The sequence below is a fragment of the Blennius ocellaris genome (assembly GCF_963422515.1).
Source record: "Blennius ocellaris genome assembly, chromosome: 12".
Lineage (NCBI taxonomy): Eukaryota > Metazoa > Chordata > Actinopteri > Blenniiformes > Blenniidae > Blennius > Blennius ocellaris.
Window position 1 is genome coordinate 13,457,617 of NC_137661.1, and position 15,932 is coordinate 13,473,548.

The 15,932-nt window shown below is 39.8% G+C and overlaps 1 protein-coding gene across 1 annotated transcript; it reads right to left on the bottom strand.

The window, feature by feature from the left end:
* Window positions 1-227: 227 nt before the first annotated feature.
* LOC308137830 (uncharacterized protein) lies at window positions 228-5,028 on the bottom strand. The gene is made up of 2 exons (XM_080506692.1): window positions 4,927-5,028; window positions 228-2,370 (listed from the first exon to the last, which is right to left on the bottom strand). Exon 2 carries the CDS (start codon window positions 2,361-2,363, stop codon window positions 651-653), a length of 1,713 nt encoding a protein of 570 aa, XP_080362818.1. The 5' UTR covers window positions 2,364-2,370; window positions 4,927-5,028; the 3' UTR covers window positions 228-650.
* Window positions 5,029-15,932: the final 10,904 nt, after the last annotated feature.

Here is a 15,932-nt window from a genome sequence, read left to right on the forward strand (position 1 = left end):
AGTTCACTTTTCTAATCTATTTTCAGATAAATTTCTATCTATATTCATATCTTGTTAAAAATAAGTATCGTCCAGCTTGTTGGGCGCTGTTTAAGCTTGAATTTATACTTTGAAAGATGAAGTTCAGTTAAGATTAAACACAACACAAGGTGACTCCCATTAAGAAATGTGCATTTATTGATCGTATTGACACATTTTGTATTTATTTGTATGAGAATGAAATCAAAATCACATTTCATTAAGCCCTTTTTCAGTTTGCTAAATGCATTGTTAGTCCAAAATTCATTTTGTGCATAACAGAGGCTGAGTACACTAAATGACGTAAACCCCATCAGCCCATTTGAGATTACCAAATGGTCCGGGTAATTTCCAAGACTGGCATATTTTTATAACAGTTAGTGCAAAAAATGTCACCTCTTTTTTTTACAGCATGATTGATAAGATTTGTTTCCTGACAAATCTGAAAAATGAAACTGAATGATAATGAAGTTTAAAGCAAATCTGTTTACTCGTTACTTTTGAATGAAGTTGCCGTGATTCTTTGTGTTGCTCTTCAATTTCTACAATTAAATCCTGGCTTCATGTCTTCCAAGTAAACCACAGTGATAATTGTCTTTGAAAGTTCTTGACTTGACGTTCAATAGGCTGTGCTACAGCACAGAGTTCTTATTACTGCGGCCAATATTCCCCTTGCCTCTCTTATTCCTGTTCCAGCACACGCAGCAGACGATGACCGTGCTGATGATGACAGCAGATAACACTGCAATGACAATTAACGTGATTGAAGTATCATGAGAAGTCGTTCCACCCTCTCCTTGTCCACTGCTGGTGACTTCCTCATGCTCTGAGGTGGCCGTGGTCCTGACAGAAGGTGAAGAAGTGCTCCGTCTGGTTGGAGGTGTGTTGGGCTTCCTCCTCTTCTCTGTTGATGTCCAAACGGGCTCCTCAGTTGAGCTGAGAGGCATCAGGGTCTCATCTGTCAGTTCAGTAATCATCTCACCGCTGAGAGTGAAAGGAGTCTCACACACCACAAGGGTTTGGTTGGCCTTCGAAGGATACTGTCTGAGCCAGTCCCTGAGAGGTACAATGTCTTTGTCGCATCTCCAAGGGTTCTGCTTGAGAAGTACTTCATTTGCCGCAGTGAGAGCATTGAGACTCTCTTGTGGTAGGTTTGGAAAAGAATTATTGCTGAGGTCGATCTCTCCGAGGTGGCTGATGCCTTTGAGAAAGCCCGAAGGGAGACTATTCAGGAAGTTGTGCTCCAAAGAAATGTTGACCAAATTTGGCAGTCCTTGGAAAGTTCCAGCTTGAAGGACTTTCAGCAAATTGGTGTGCAAAGATACCTCTCCCAGCTGCTCCAGCCCTCTAAATGCACCTGTGGTTACATGGCTGATCTGGTTCCGACTGATCACCAGGAGACGTAACTGAGTCAGGTTCTTGAATGTGTCATCTTCTATATGACTTAACTTATTGTCATACAGCCACAACTGCTGCAAGGCCATGGGCCCGAATACCCCCGGACCCAGACTCTCCAGCTCATTTTCATACAGCGAGATCTGGGAAAGGAGGGGCAGGTTTAAGAATATTCCTTGTGGAAGAGATGTGAGCTTGTTGTTAGAGAGGAACAGCTTCTGGAGTTTTGGATTCTTTGCAAACAGGTCTTGGTGGAGGTGAGTGATGAGGTTGTCCTGGAGTGACAGTTCCTCTAGATTCACAAGGTCATCCAAAATACCAATGGGAAGTTCTTCCAGGATATTTTTGTTAAGACGTAAATGTGTTATCTGAGAAAGACCCCTGAATGTCTGTCTCGATAGTTGGCTGATATTATTCATGGAAAGTGACAGAAACTGCAGCTGAGTAAGTGGCTGAAAGGTTTCCTCAGGTACGGATGAGAAAAGGTTCCTGCTGAGGTCAGCTTGTTTCAGCTCTGTGAACGTGGAAAACCACTGAGACCGGAGTACTGACAGCTTGTTGCTCTTCAGAGTCAGAGAATTGAGTTTCTGAACATTTTGGAATAAGGCCTCTGGGAGATCTTGCAGTTCATTGCCAATTAAACCCAAGGCATTAAGGTCTGGAGTGGAATCAAATGTACCAGGAAGCACTTCCCTTAAAACTGAGTCCTTGACCACAAACATGACCAGCGTATCAGAGAAATCTGTCAGATCTTCTGGCTTCAGGGAGGTAAACCTGCATTGAGCAAGGTAGACACTGGCGGTTGATGAGGGCAAAGCTGTGGGGAACTCAGAAAGGCCATCACAGAGGACTCTGTTGTTTTGGCACCTACATCCATTTGGACACGCCCAAACTACAGCTTTGATTGAACAGAGCAGTAGAAGTGCCCGGAGTGTCAGCGGCAGGTCCATGACTGCTCTGAAATACAAAATGAAAATATGTTACAGTAACAGGTCAATTGTGAGTCTTGCCATTTCAGTTCATAGCTCAAGTATAGCTTAAGAGGTTTGTCAATATGTTGTAGTCATTAAATAGTTTTTGGTGTATTTTTATTACCTTTTATTTGTAGTCTATCTATATCTCACTGAGAGCACACTCATTTCGCTGTTTTTCAAGGACACTTGAATTACATTGTGTGTAAATATTAACCTTGGGAATATGACTCCCATGATAGCGATGTTAATTTCAAAAAGTGCGCATTTACAGGGCAGGAAGCAGTATTGTTTTCAAAGTTTCAATCGTTCTGAGGAATTTATGTCATGTGGAAGTCAGTGTAACTCTAATTTAGTTCCTTTTCCAAATCCGGTTTTTGTTATTTTTTTCCCCTCCACTATTGTAGTAGATCTGCAGTAAAAATAAAAAAAATGTAAAAAAACAAACAAACAAAAGAAAAATCTCTGATTTATTAAGCTGCTATTCCAAAAATAAAAAAGAATAATAAATCAGTAAGCAGAACAGATTTAACATAAATTCACCTTTAAAAAAAAACAGCTTAAAACACTTTAATTTAAAAAAAAAATGTTCATGAAGAAATATTATTTTTGGTAACGAATAAAGTTTTCATTACTACACTACTCTTGGATCTGTTACCCTGGTATGGCAGTGGGTGGTTGTCGAGGCAGTAAAGAAAATCACTGTGGCCTATTTATTTTTCTCGCCCTGCCACATTGTTTGCACTTTAAATCACCAGTATAATAAGGCAGTTACACTGAACCCATCTCTAATCAGGAACCGTGTGTACATGTTGCCGCCTCGGCGTCTTGCTTTATTCAAGAAGGAAATATTTGCATAACTGGATGCAGCGTTGGCTGTTGGTAGGAGCAGTTGCTGCCAGCATTGCCAACAGGCCTGACTACTAAACCACTCAATCAACATTGCCATTATAACCATTTACTTAGTATTTGTGGTCATGGTAGTTATGATCACCCCACATGTTTGGAAAATGTGGTTTTGCAGGTGAATTTCTTGAGTGACGATTGAATGCAGAGCTGCTGTTCAATTTGCTGCCTCATGCCTCAAGTGTTTTCTGTGTTTTGCTTACTTCTCAGCTGGACTGCTGACTGCTTGCGCATGTTTGAGACTGAGGCTGTTCTCACTTGTTTGTAATGGAATAGAAAGCGACAGAGACAAAGCTGTGGCAACAGAATGACCTGCTTCTCCATACAAACCCATTTGCAACTCAAGGTTGGCAAGCTTGAGTTGTTCCTCGGTGGCCGAGAGGTATTAGGGTGCAAGAACAGTCTTCCCCTCGGAAGTTAAGTGTCTAAAGAGGCCTGTATATCCTTCAAATATATACTCATTTTTGTTCTTTTTGCTTCTCTTTTTCCTATATTACTTGCTTGCTATTTTAAACATATTTAATAATTCAGAAATAAAAATATAAAAGACTGAAGTTCATCCAATTTAAAAAAAAGATTATATTTTCTGTGAAAGTTTTCATCCATACCCTGGGACATACGTTTCCTATTGTCGAAAGGATATGGTGGCTGCACTATTTACTCTTACACTTCAGCTCCAGCAATAACAATGCACTTTGTTTTTCTGTGCCATCAAAACCCATCATCTGTAAATGTTATAAATGTTGGTTTGTGGTTCACCACCCTGTACTTTTGTTACGCCACACTTCCCCCTTTTTTAACGTCTGTGTGGAGGTCAGAAATCAAATGTCAGTCAGGCGTATACTCGCATTTGCACAACTACAAGAAAACTGAAAACTCACCCTCCCTTCCTCTTTTTGTGAACTGAAAACCATACCACATAAAAGTCATGTCACTTAGTGCTTTGACAGTTGTCATAAGGTCTTGCTGTTGAATTACTACATGAGTCTCATGATATGACTAACCTCGTGTATAATTTCTTAAATAAAAACATAGAATAAATAGAAGTAAAACAGCTTAAACAGCTGTCTATGTTTATGTTATCACCACAGTCCATCTACAGCTACACTTTGCTCTTAACTGCAATGGCTTGAAGTAGTCTTTAGTCTAATGCCGATGGCATTTCCACTTCATCATTAAATACTTCAAACCCCCCCCCCCCTCCCACATCACATGAAAACACATGTCTGTTGGAAAAAGACTCAACAAGCAAGTTGTCTTTCCAAACAGCTTCAGGATGAAATTGTATTTTTTTCTTATTAGATTTTCAATTTTATTGCCATAAAAAAGTTAAATTGTACAGTTTTTTTTAATAATTAATTTTGACAATGGTTCAATGTACAATACAAACACAAGTATTAACACAGATATACCATATTGTAGATTTATTTAAAAATGACAAAGAACTGTTTTAGCGAGTTTTCTTAATTTGTTTGGTTATTGGTTTTTGTATGTATATATGTATATATATGTGTGTGTGTGTATGTGTGTGTAACATAGTTGAGATATGAAATGTCTGTATGTGTTTGTGTAAAAGAGTTTTAAAACGGATCAGTCCTATGTTAAGCAGAACATAATGCCATGGTGCAGAACTTACCTTTAGTGGTTGCTGATGAGCAGAGAAGAGAGACGGTCTGTTGGTAGGGCTGAATTTATAAATGTCCTCACTTTCCTGAACTTCAGTGAACCTCTGAAACTTTCCAGCACTGCCCAAGCTTTCACGCTATCATATTTTCCTGCTCTTAGTCACCTCTAAATCTCATTAATCAGCCTTTTCTCACCATGAGCTCATGAACTGTGTTGCTCTGTTTTCTCTGCTGCCAATGGACATGTTCTCCCTGCCCCCTCTGTGTGTCTGCTGGCCTATCACACACTAGCATTTTTTTTTTTTTTGCTAAATGTGGTAGAGGGGGATCAGGCAAGGGAAAGCCCCACCTTCTGGTGTTACTCTGTGTCTGAACTGATTTTGTGTTTTTATGGGCATTTCGATGCTCGTAGTGGGATGGCTGGACTGTGCTCCCACATGGGAACCATATGTTTTCAGACATGGCAAAAAAAAAACTAAAAAAAAACCAACACATTTTTGTGTTGAGGGTGTGGTTGCAAAAGTGGTGAGACTGTGTTGTTGGTTTTAGGCAATTGTACTTTGTACCGCATGTGCTTTGTGTTTGGGTGTGCAAAGTAACAGATGAAAGTATCTGTAGTAGGAGGTTACTGGTGTGCTTGTAAACCACTTGGCAGCCTTGGCCTTGTTCACTCTGCTGAACACTTTAACAAACATCTATGCAGCCATGTGTGAAAACATCTTTCAGCAGTGCACAATCAGGGATAAAATTATCGAACAAAGCTTTCCCCGCTGTTGTGTGTATTTGTGATTATCAGCATGTCAGTGTAACTTCAGATTAGTCAGAAGAAAGAGAAGAAAAAACTTGGCTTGGTTTTTCTGAACTTCTCCGTGTAGATTTAATGTGATTCACGTACATGTTGTGTTTTCGTTATTTAAAAATAAGCAACATTGAGCAACAGGATGTTTTCCAACATTTAACTTTCCTTCCACAGGAAGCTACAGGAAAACAGATAATGAGAGTGGTTTGCATCAACACTCAAAACTTCTGTAAGATCGGGATTGTATGATATCCTGCCAAGACACAGGCAGATAGTATGTGGTCATATTGTTTTATAACTATTTCAACTGTCTCATTCATTCAGCCTAATTGTTTCTATCAGGAAATGCGGCTCATCTGTTTCTCATTATCCAGTAAGAAAAAGAAAAGCTCTCTTTGAAGTTCATATTAGAGTCTCAAGCTTCACTCCTGGGCGCTGGTGATTGTCCAGTAATACACAAGAATCCTTCAGCAGACTGCCTGACAGGTGAACTGTTTTTGTTTGTATGTTTCACTTTTTTCTATTCTGTTATTACATCTGTTATATCTGTTATACTATCTGTTATATTGTTAGCAAGGTACACAAGTCTTGTACAAGACTGTTCAACTACTTGCTCCTCAGTAAATGCCTGGTGAACTCAATGGCCTTCCTGATGTCATTTCAGTAAATTGCTTTATTTGTGAAAGAGCATACGCTTGGACTATTAATTAGATGAATAGCTGCTTTCTCATACTTTTTGTCAAATCGCAGGAGGTATATTCTTGTTGTTAATTCTATAGCAGTAATGTATGACCTGTGAACTGGTGTAAAGTGAAATCAACAATATAAACTGTATATCATCACACTTGATCTAATCTATCCGAGTTTGATATGTAAAATAAGGTAAACTACTGTTATAAAGTTTATTTATAGTCTTAAATACTTCAGTGGTGTACTTAGAAAATGAAAATAACGTTTCTTTTGATGAGATTTTGGATCCATATTTATAAAGAGCATTTCCAAGTTTGAAATTCAAACATGATTTGATATGAAAAAAATATACATATTAGACTCAAATGTAACCTGTTTGCTGTTCCGTCTTTCTTCAGCAACACATGTGGCTACAAAATACAGGTTGTTAATATTATAGTTGGTGTTTAGCAGCCACTGTATAACACTAACAACCTCTTTGCTCTGGATTATCCCTCCAAGTAGCAGTTGAAGAAAAGGTCATTACAGATGTCATGTCAATAAAACAACTTTTTTTTTAATCTTTGTTTTTCATCATGGTCACATGTTCACTGTGTGCCTGCAGTGAGACTTCCTCTCCCACAAGTGTGTGTGTGTGTGAGTGTGTGCGTGTGCGTGTGTGCGTGTGTGCGTGTGTGTGTGTGTGTGTGTGTGTGTGTGTGTGTGTGTGCGCGTGTGTGCATGCGTGCGTGCGTGCAGAGCATGAGCATGGGCATGTGGCGTGTGCGTACTGTTATGTGAGCTCAGCGGCCTGGAAAAGCCTAATCAGTTGTTGTCATAGCAATGAACTTGGGGGCTGTTCACCATTTCATCCTCTTTTGTTTGGGTTTACTTTACAGTCCAATCACCTCTCTTGGAATTTGTGGCATTTGCTGCGAGTCTGTGGGTGTTTACAAACTTTTATGACCAGCAGTCAGTTTTTCTCCATTATTTTATCATCAAAGAATATTACCAGCTGGATAAAATGCAACGTCAAGAGTTTCAAAATGAGCCTATTCCCTAATCCAGCATGTATTGCTTAATTATACAAGGCCTATCCTGAACTGAACTTGATATTGTTAGAAGCTTAAAGGTGTGTGTGTGTGTGTGTGTGTGTGTGTGTGTGTGTGTGTGTGTGTGTGTGTGTGTGTGTGTGTGTGTGTGTGTGTGTGTGTGTGTGTGTGTATATATATAATCTTTCCTAATTCTTTAAGGTTTTATTTTTGACGTTACGAGAAATCTTGCACTTTTCCAAACAAGCCATCGATGTACACATTGTTGTGGATGAGTTTCATAACAGAGACTTGTGAAACACAGGAGACAAGTATCACCTAAAAACTCAGAGAACTTGTGAAATATAAATCCTCACTTAACCGTTTTATAGCAGCATACTGTATGTGATGTTTTAACAGAATGGTCCGGTTTGACACATGTTAACAATTACCTCATAGAGGTGTGTATACCAAACTTTGAGGAGCAGATTGTTTATAATGTTTAATATGTATTTTTTTTTAAGCTTTTAAACTTGTTTTTAAAGAAAAATGTGCTATAAGATTATCTCAGTTAATTGTTTTTTTTTATCAAATATAAAAATATAGTCAAAAGTCTGAGCACTGCTGATACGGTATGGAAATGTCCATTCATGTGATGGCTCGAAGTATTGGTCCTCACATTTAGGAGACGAGAAGCAGACGTACCCATGAAGGATCCACACATACCAACCAATATTAAAACACAATGTAAGCATTTCAGTCACATTCACATATTCCCATGACGGTACCTTTTATTTCCCTCCAGGCTCGTCATTTAAACAACATGGCTTTTTTCAACGTGGCTTGAGGAAGAAAGAATCAGAATCCTGACACAATGACTGAGGTAAGGGAGGGAATCTTTCTCGTAGGTCCTCAACTCATTTGAACCACTTTCCTATACTGCCTCCACCTTAATGTGGAAGTGAGCACAACAGATGCACGTGTGTGTGTGTTCGCTTCCATGTGGTGATTGAGATTCCCTCAAATCACCATTTACCTTGAAAACACTGAAACATTTGTCTCGATGGATACACGTGAAATTTTACCTGGAAGAGCTCCACTGTCTTGACATTTGTACAATAGTGTGGAAAACAATATGTTTATTATCTTTTCTGACAATTTTCAGTATGTCAGGGTTTGTGTGCTTCCTGTTTTTGGTGGAAAGTTTGAAGGTGGAGGATGAATATTCCATGATGACCGATTCACTTCTGGAAAGCCCATTTTCTCTTATTTCTGAGAAGGAAATGAAATCAACTGATAAGGCAAGGGGCGATGCTTCTTGGCTGCTGTCTCACACACAGCTTTTACCCTGGTACAGGTTTTTCAGACAGCATGTTAAAATATGCCTTGACATTTGTTTACGAGTGCAAATATTGAATTTTGTTCCCCAGAAGTTTGCTGCAGACAGCAGTACACCATTACAACAAGCTTCCAGAGAGATGGTTTTTACGTGAAGAAGAGTAACTTATTGAATTATGTTCAAGAAGAATTTATGGATGACATTTTAAAAAAGAATGGTGAATATTGGTCATCCAGTATATTAATTTAGAAATCTGGCTTTTGTCATATGAAATCAAATAACAGAGATAAAAACATAACCATAATGAAACTAAAATGACATTTCAATTAAATATCCTTGTATCTACATCCATAACTACTGGTAGATCAAATCAAGGAGCAAAAAATGCATTTAATCAATACCTACAAATCAAATTCAATTTATTACTGTTGTAATGTTAAAGAAGGTTTATAAACACAATGAATGTGCAGGTAATGAGCACATATTGGTGAAATGTCATTACACTCAGTAAAACTCTCTGGAAGTATAGCAGTATAGCAAATATAAGAAATTATATTTTCATGTGTGTCCACAATTATATTACATACTACAGTGAAATTAGGAAGTCCCTTACCTGAGAAACAATATCATTTTGATATAATATTATATTATATTATATTATATTATATTATATAATGTGTGACAGGTGTCGTAGGGTTTAAATGTTTTTTGTCCATCAGTTGAAAGGGCATGTGTTACTTTCAATGGATCATCTAAATCAGGGATGTAGAACTCAGATCCTGGAGGGCCGAGCCCTGCATGTTTTCCATGTCTCCTTTCTTCAACACACCTGAATCTCATGATGGTTCATCACCGAGTTGAATAGAAAGTCTGATAACGAGCTGCTCACTGCAATCAGATGTGTTGAAGCAGAGACACATGGACTCAGGAATTGAGTTTCTAGCCTCTTGCACTTCCAACTTGTTGTAGATTGGCTGTTTAGCCAACAAGTAAAACACTGTAGGTGGAAGCTTTTTTTATGAAGTCCCTACCTATGTTCAGAAAAAGTGAGATTTCTTAGCGCATCACATATCTGGAGCTGAGCAAGTTAGTCTGTTGCAGCTCAGGACCAAACTCTTCAAGCAAACCAGTTCTTCAACCATATCTTCTACCAATGATGTTGAATATTTTCCCATTTGATGCAGCTCTTCTTGCAAGCCCAGTGGATTAAACACATGAGGAGGAGGAATAATGAGGCCATTGGAATGTCAGCATTATACTTGAGCCAGAATACTTGAGCATAGTGTGGATATGACTGAGAGTCAGATTACAGTGCAACAAAAAGCTTATGATTTGAGAGAATTTGCTCATTTATGATGCTGATTTTTGTGCTGCTGAGCTCCAGTAAATAAGTTTGGATAAGGAGCTCCCCCAGTACATCTGTGATGGAGAAACCAATACACTTGCTGGCAGTAAGGTGGGGCCTCACAGCGAGAAGGTTGTGAGTTCAAGTACAGCCCGGGGCCTTTCTGTGTGGAGTTTACATGTTCTCGTGTGCATGGGTTTTTATTCGGGTACTTCCTTCCACAGTCCAAAAACATGAATGTGAGGTTAATTGGAGATGCTCAATTGCCCCAAGGTGTGAACGTGAGTGTGTGTGGTTGTCTGTCTATGTGTGTGTGGCCTGTGATGGATTGGGCACACACACAGAGACAGGGTCCAGGGTGTATCCTGATGAATGGAAGGTGAAGTCGAACGTCAAGTTTATTTCATATGATGAATAATACGTTTTGTTTAAGTGATTAAACACAGTAACAACATAAATCATACTGTTTTAAAAAGTTTTCTTTTACTTATTTCTGATTAAGTAAAAGCAAAATCCATAATCTCTCAACCTCTGAAGTAAAGATCCATCATTGTCTGTTTACTGAAACTCTGTAGCTCTTCTGTCTTTTCTATTTTCTGCTGTCTTGAGGAGACAAGTACTCAATATTTATCAACTTATCGCACCCTCTGTTGCCCATATATCAACAGTCACACACATCCTTCATTCCGACCAATGACTAACCCCTTTCATTCAAATTTCAGTATATGGGAGGCTTATAACATATTATTTACTTTATTCACAGAGTAAATTTTTTAACTAATAATTCATATCTCAGAAGAACATCTGTTGGTGAATAATTTTTAAAACTTCCATGATCTTTCTGATATAAATTTGGCAAATATTGATTTGTTTTGTTTGTTTATTGCTGCTAATCTATAAGTTAAACGTTTTTATGTTTACTTTCTTTATGTTCTGAATTTTTAAGATTTATTTTCCTCCCTTTTTTGAAATGTCAGAAAGGTTAAGTTTCACAACATTTGTGACAGCTGTTGTGAGCAGCACTCTTAGTGCTGGATCATTTCCTCTGGGTTTATCTTGACGGGGTGGTTTGAGCCAGCTGTTTCCACTGAGTTGCCCATCTCAATAGATTTTATGTTTTGTGCCTCGACCCTTTGACAAGGAAGCGGAATGAATATATTGCATAGTGGCTACTATATTAAGCACAATGCTAATAAACCACAAGATAAGTTATAGTTGACAACTATCTGACAGCAGTACAGCAGTGTGACTCCAGAACAGCAGTGTGTGTGTGTGTGTGTGTGTGTGTGTGTGTGTGTGCGTGCGTGCGTGCGTGCGTGCGTGCGTGCGTGCGTGCGTGCGTGCGTGCGTGCGTGCGTGCGTGTGTGTGTGTGTGTTTTCAAGGTTCAAGGTGTTTTATTGTCATATCACCAGTAAAAGCCAGGTTTCACAGTGAATGAAATTCTTATTTTGCCGTCTACCCTGGTGCCGACATACATAAATAAGTAAGTATATACACAAAATATAGAATAAAATAAAATATAAAATAAAATAACAGCAGTGCAAAAATATTAGTAAGAAAGTGAGATGTGCAAAATGTAAACATGTCAGAAGCTGTTCAGAAGTCTGATTGCAACGGGGAAGAAAGTGTGTGTGTGTGTTTTATTCAATACAGAGATTTTGTTTAGATTTTGACACACGTGATGGTGTAGTGATCAGCATTCTCATCTCACAGTAAAAAAAAACATCAAGTGGTTCGCTTTTTCATTTGGAGTTGGATACGTTTCTCCACCTAGTTTGGTGTATTTTCACAGTTCAAAAACATGTATTCATAGTTAATTAGTGACTAGTCTTCATTAGTGTATCTTCTTCCTCTTTTGGCCTTCTGCTGCAAGTTTTAATCCGTGTCCACGCCTGTGGAGTGAACCCTGTGGAGACCTATGTCCGGACCGGGACGTTTGCAGTGAAGCCCCCCCTGGATCTTCAGTGGTTTTTAAACAAACATTTTCTCACTGAAGGTGAACCCGACGGTCATCGTTATGTGTGAGTTTCACGACATGCACTCTCGTGCTGTGCATGTGGAAATGTGAATATTTGCTCATTAACAGGGCTACCGAGTACCACACTCATATAGTACTCATATACTACTCATATAGTACTCATGTACTACTCATGTTGGAAAAAGGGTGGAAATGTCCCTAAGATAGTTTCAAAAGGAGGAATAGTCAACAGTAAATTTTTATAGTTTTTTTATTTTTGCAGAAGATTCCATTATTGGTCCTGGCAGGCCATCCAGATGTTCAATTATATCTGGAGGATTAAAAGCAGAGGGTGCAACATAAAGAACAATGCATATGTGTGTGTGAAGCAACACGTTGCACCTTATTTTGACTGAATTTGAATATTACAAGTTATTTACAAGTAGTTGAATGATCCGGAAAATATTCTAACCCTAACTTAATATCTCAGTGAAATAACTATTTCTCCCAATCTTTAAAACCACTATAACATCATCATCCCTTCTTTAGAAATGTAATGTTCCCCCAACCAAGCCATGCCGCCCAATCTAACGTGACACTCAGCAATCATAGCGTACCTTTGCTCTGGAGGGGCCACGAATCCGCTTTCTTTTCTTTCCCTGCAAATTAAAGACATATTCAATGTTCTGTGAGTCCATCTAATATATTGACTGATTCTTTCATGAGTTTTCATGATACGTTGTAGAAACAAAGCTCACTTACATAGTTCTGGCTCGTGGACCATTGTGGGAATCGCTCTGCATGTAGATCGGCCTCTCGTTTTGCCTGATCATAGTACTTTTTCTTTTGTTCGGCTGACAAGGACTTCCACTGTTGAACGAGGACAACACACTGTCAGCACACACTGACGCTCAGCTAAAAGCCAGCTTGTTCATATAAAACTCATCAGATGATCATTGTCACTGACTGCTGAGTGGTGACACTGGAGGAAAGACACTCACTTTCTCTCCCAGGAGTTTATTTATGGCGGCACTTCCTCCGCTGCTTGTACGAGCCGTGATGACGGACCTCTGCTCCTTGAGGAACGTCATGAAAGCGTTTGCCGGCTTTTTGATGTACGGCCCGTCCTGCTGGTCCCCATGCTTTCTCTTTCTATCAGGACACAAGAGAAAACCAACGTGTGAGGACAACGTCTACAACTGTGGAGAGAGGAGGTAAACACTTTAAACATGAAAGAATATATGAACACATGAAAATATCAATAACAAAGGTGTATAGGTAGATGAAGCGTCTCATGAAAGATGTTGATCATGATGACGTTCAAGTGCATCAGCAGAAACCTGATCCACTTCAGTTCAAATCCAGAGCCTGTTATCAAGGAGAAACACCTTCAGGACAAAACCAGCAAAAGCAAACTTACTTTGAGTTGTTGACATTAGCGTAAGGACCAGCAGCGGGAAGGACGGGCGCCGTCTCTCTAGTCCTGCAGACAAAAAGACACCGGCTTTTCAATGGTGAGGAAGTGAAGACACAGAAACTAAGGAGCTGTGTTCACATCGTTTGATTTACTCACAGTGATTCAGCCGCCGGCTTTTTGGTGACGTGTTTGGGGACTCCAGTCACGGGTATATTATCCCACTGGAAAAAAACAACATAGTCAGTCCACATGTCATGGTGTCATAAGTCTCTACCTGTTTGTACAATGTGAGTGGGTCACTATGATCTTACTGGGTCTACAGCCGGTGGGGGCGTCCTCACTGTTGTAGGTGAGGGACTGTTATAAAGACACCACTCATACTGCATGTCCTGCTGAGGGAGAAGTGAGTGTTACTGACTATAATGAACAAACTGTCAAAGACCAACATGGAGAGTTCAGTTTCTTACTGGGAGGACTGGAGCGGCAGGGAGGAAGACGGCTGCAGCTGAGGAGCCGTTACATACACTCCACTCATACTGTGTGTCCTGCAGAGGGAGACGTGAGTGTCAGTCAGCACAATGCACATCGGTCCATCAATACCAAGACAAGTAGACTCAAACATCAACGCTTGACATTTCAATAAAATCATTAGATAATGATGAGGAATGAAAACACTGATGTGGAAATAAAGTCCAGTGATGTTTACGTCTTAAACTCAAACAGGGAGAGTTACGCATATGTGTGAACTACAACTACAATGTTTATCACTAAATATCACTATTTACTGTCAGTAGTTTGTTAGTTTTCATCAGATTTCTCTAGGACTACTCTCTAAATGTGTTCAAGTCAACGGGTGAGGACGTCTGTCCCTGCCTCTTGCTGGGTGTCTTACCTGTCCCTGACTCATTGTCCCTGCCACGTTGTTCTGGACTGCCTGCCAGCTGTTTGGAGGAGCCATGATGGGACTCAACGGCTGCAGTATGGGAGCAGCACCGAACGCGTTTTGTGGGTCCTCACTCTGGGTGGACAGGACTGGTACGGCTCTGCACGCTGCTGGAGGAGTCTCTGCCTCTAGCAATTGGTTGACCAGAGCCGCCAGGGAAAATTCAAAGCCGTTGTTTGACTCCATCGCTGTCACCCGAATGGTTTGGTCGTAATATTCTGACATTGTGGAAATGACAGATGTGTCACACAGAGAAACAACAAGCTGAGCTCATTACAAACATCTCATCTTGTAAGTCATGTCAAACTGAAGCCATATTTAATATATGAGCCAGCGTGAAGCGAACTTCATGTCAGCAGATACACAAGTTACATTGCAGGAGAAGATTCTTAAACCTAGTGCAGATTAGACTCTGGTAATCATATGTTATGATTGTTTTCTAGATAAATGTTCCAAAAGTTTAAGTTTTGGGCCGATTCCTCAGTTGTATTCATGGTAACACAAACATATTAGCTAACAATGATCAAATGTGTGTAAAACGAGCCACTTGAGTCATTTGGGTGTAATTACGTTATATCCTGCTCAGTGTAAATCATTTCTATCAGTACTTACAGAATGTGCAGTGGTTTAAGTCTGTCAAACAATCGTTTGTTTTGCTGGAGTAGCCCTCAGAAACACGTCTTCAACGTCCGAAGTGCGGAGAAGCAGTGAAAAACATCCAACTGTTGCCGGCTTCGTGAGGCGTTACCATGGCAACAGCTCATTTTAATGATGCCTTAGCATCGGACTAATCCACCTGAGAGCGGAGGGGCCGGTATAGATAGCTACAATCAGCAGATGGCAGTATTGCAGCGTCATGGATGCCAACTGCCGTTAAACACAGAAGAAGAAGAAGAAGAAGAACTCCCGCCCCTCCAGTAAGTCATTTATGTAAACAACACCTGGTGTGTTTACATAAATGTCTACAGTATAGTTCACCCCCGGGTGAACTATACTGTGGACTCGACCACTGGGTGAAATATACTGTAGTACAGGGGTGGGAAAACTACGGTTCACCTGTAACCCAAGGTTATTTTACGGCCAATGGTGTTGTTTTATTACTTAGATTGGTTTTTTTTCTTATACATTACTTTTTTTGGTGACGCTGGAAATTTCCAGTTAGCTGAATGCACCGCAACTGTGTAAGCTGCAGCTTTCGAGTTTCTTTTTTTTTTTTTCTCTCTCACTACACCGAGCAGCATAGTCCTGTCTGGAGGTGCGGCAATTGCGGAGCTTGAGAGTTTATCAAGAATATCCTGGTGAGTTTTTGTATCCTGTGAAACTTGATTTATGCTCCATGGAAAGCATGCGTGCACGTGCGGGGGTAAAGCTAAGTTATTAGCATGTACAAGGTTACGCTCCATGTGCGCTGTGTGTGGATATGGAACTGCCGTCAAGTGAGCCGGCACTCAATTTTAACTGCGCTTTTATTAACGCATTTACGGTAAAACACAATGCTGGAAGGAAATTACAGAAA

What these genes read in the sequence shown, in the direction of transcription:
- LOC308137830 (XM_080506692.1), bottom strand. Translation starts at nt 2,363, where the DNA reads ATGGACCTGCCGCTGACACTCCGGGCACTTCTACTGCTCTGTTCAATC.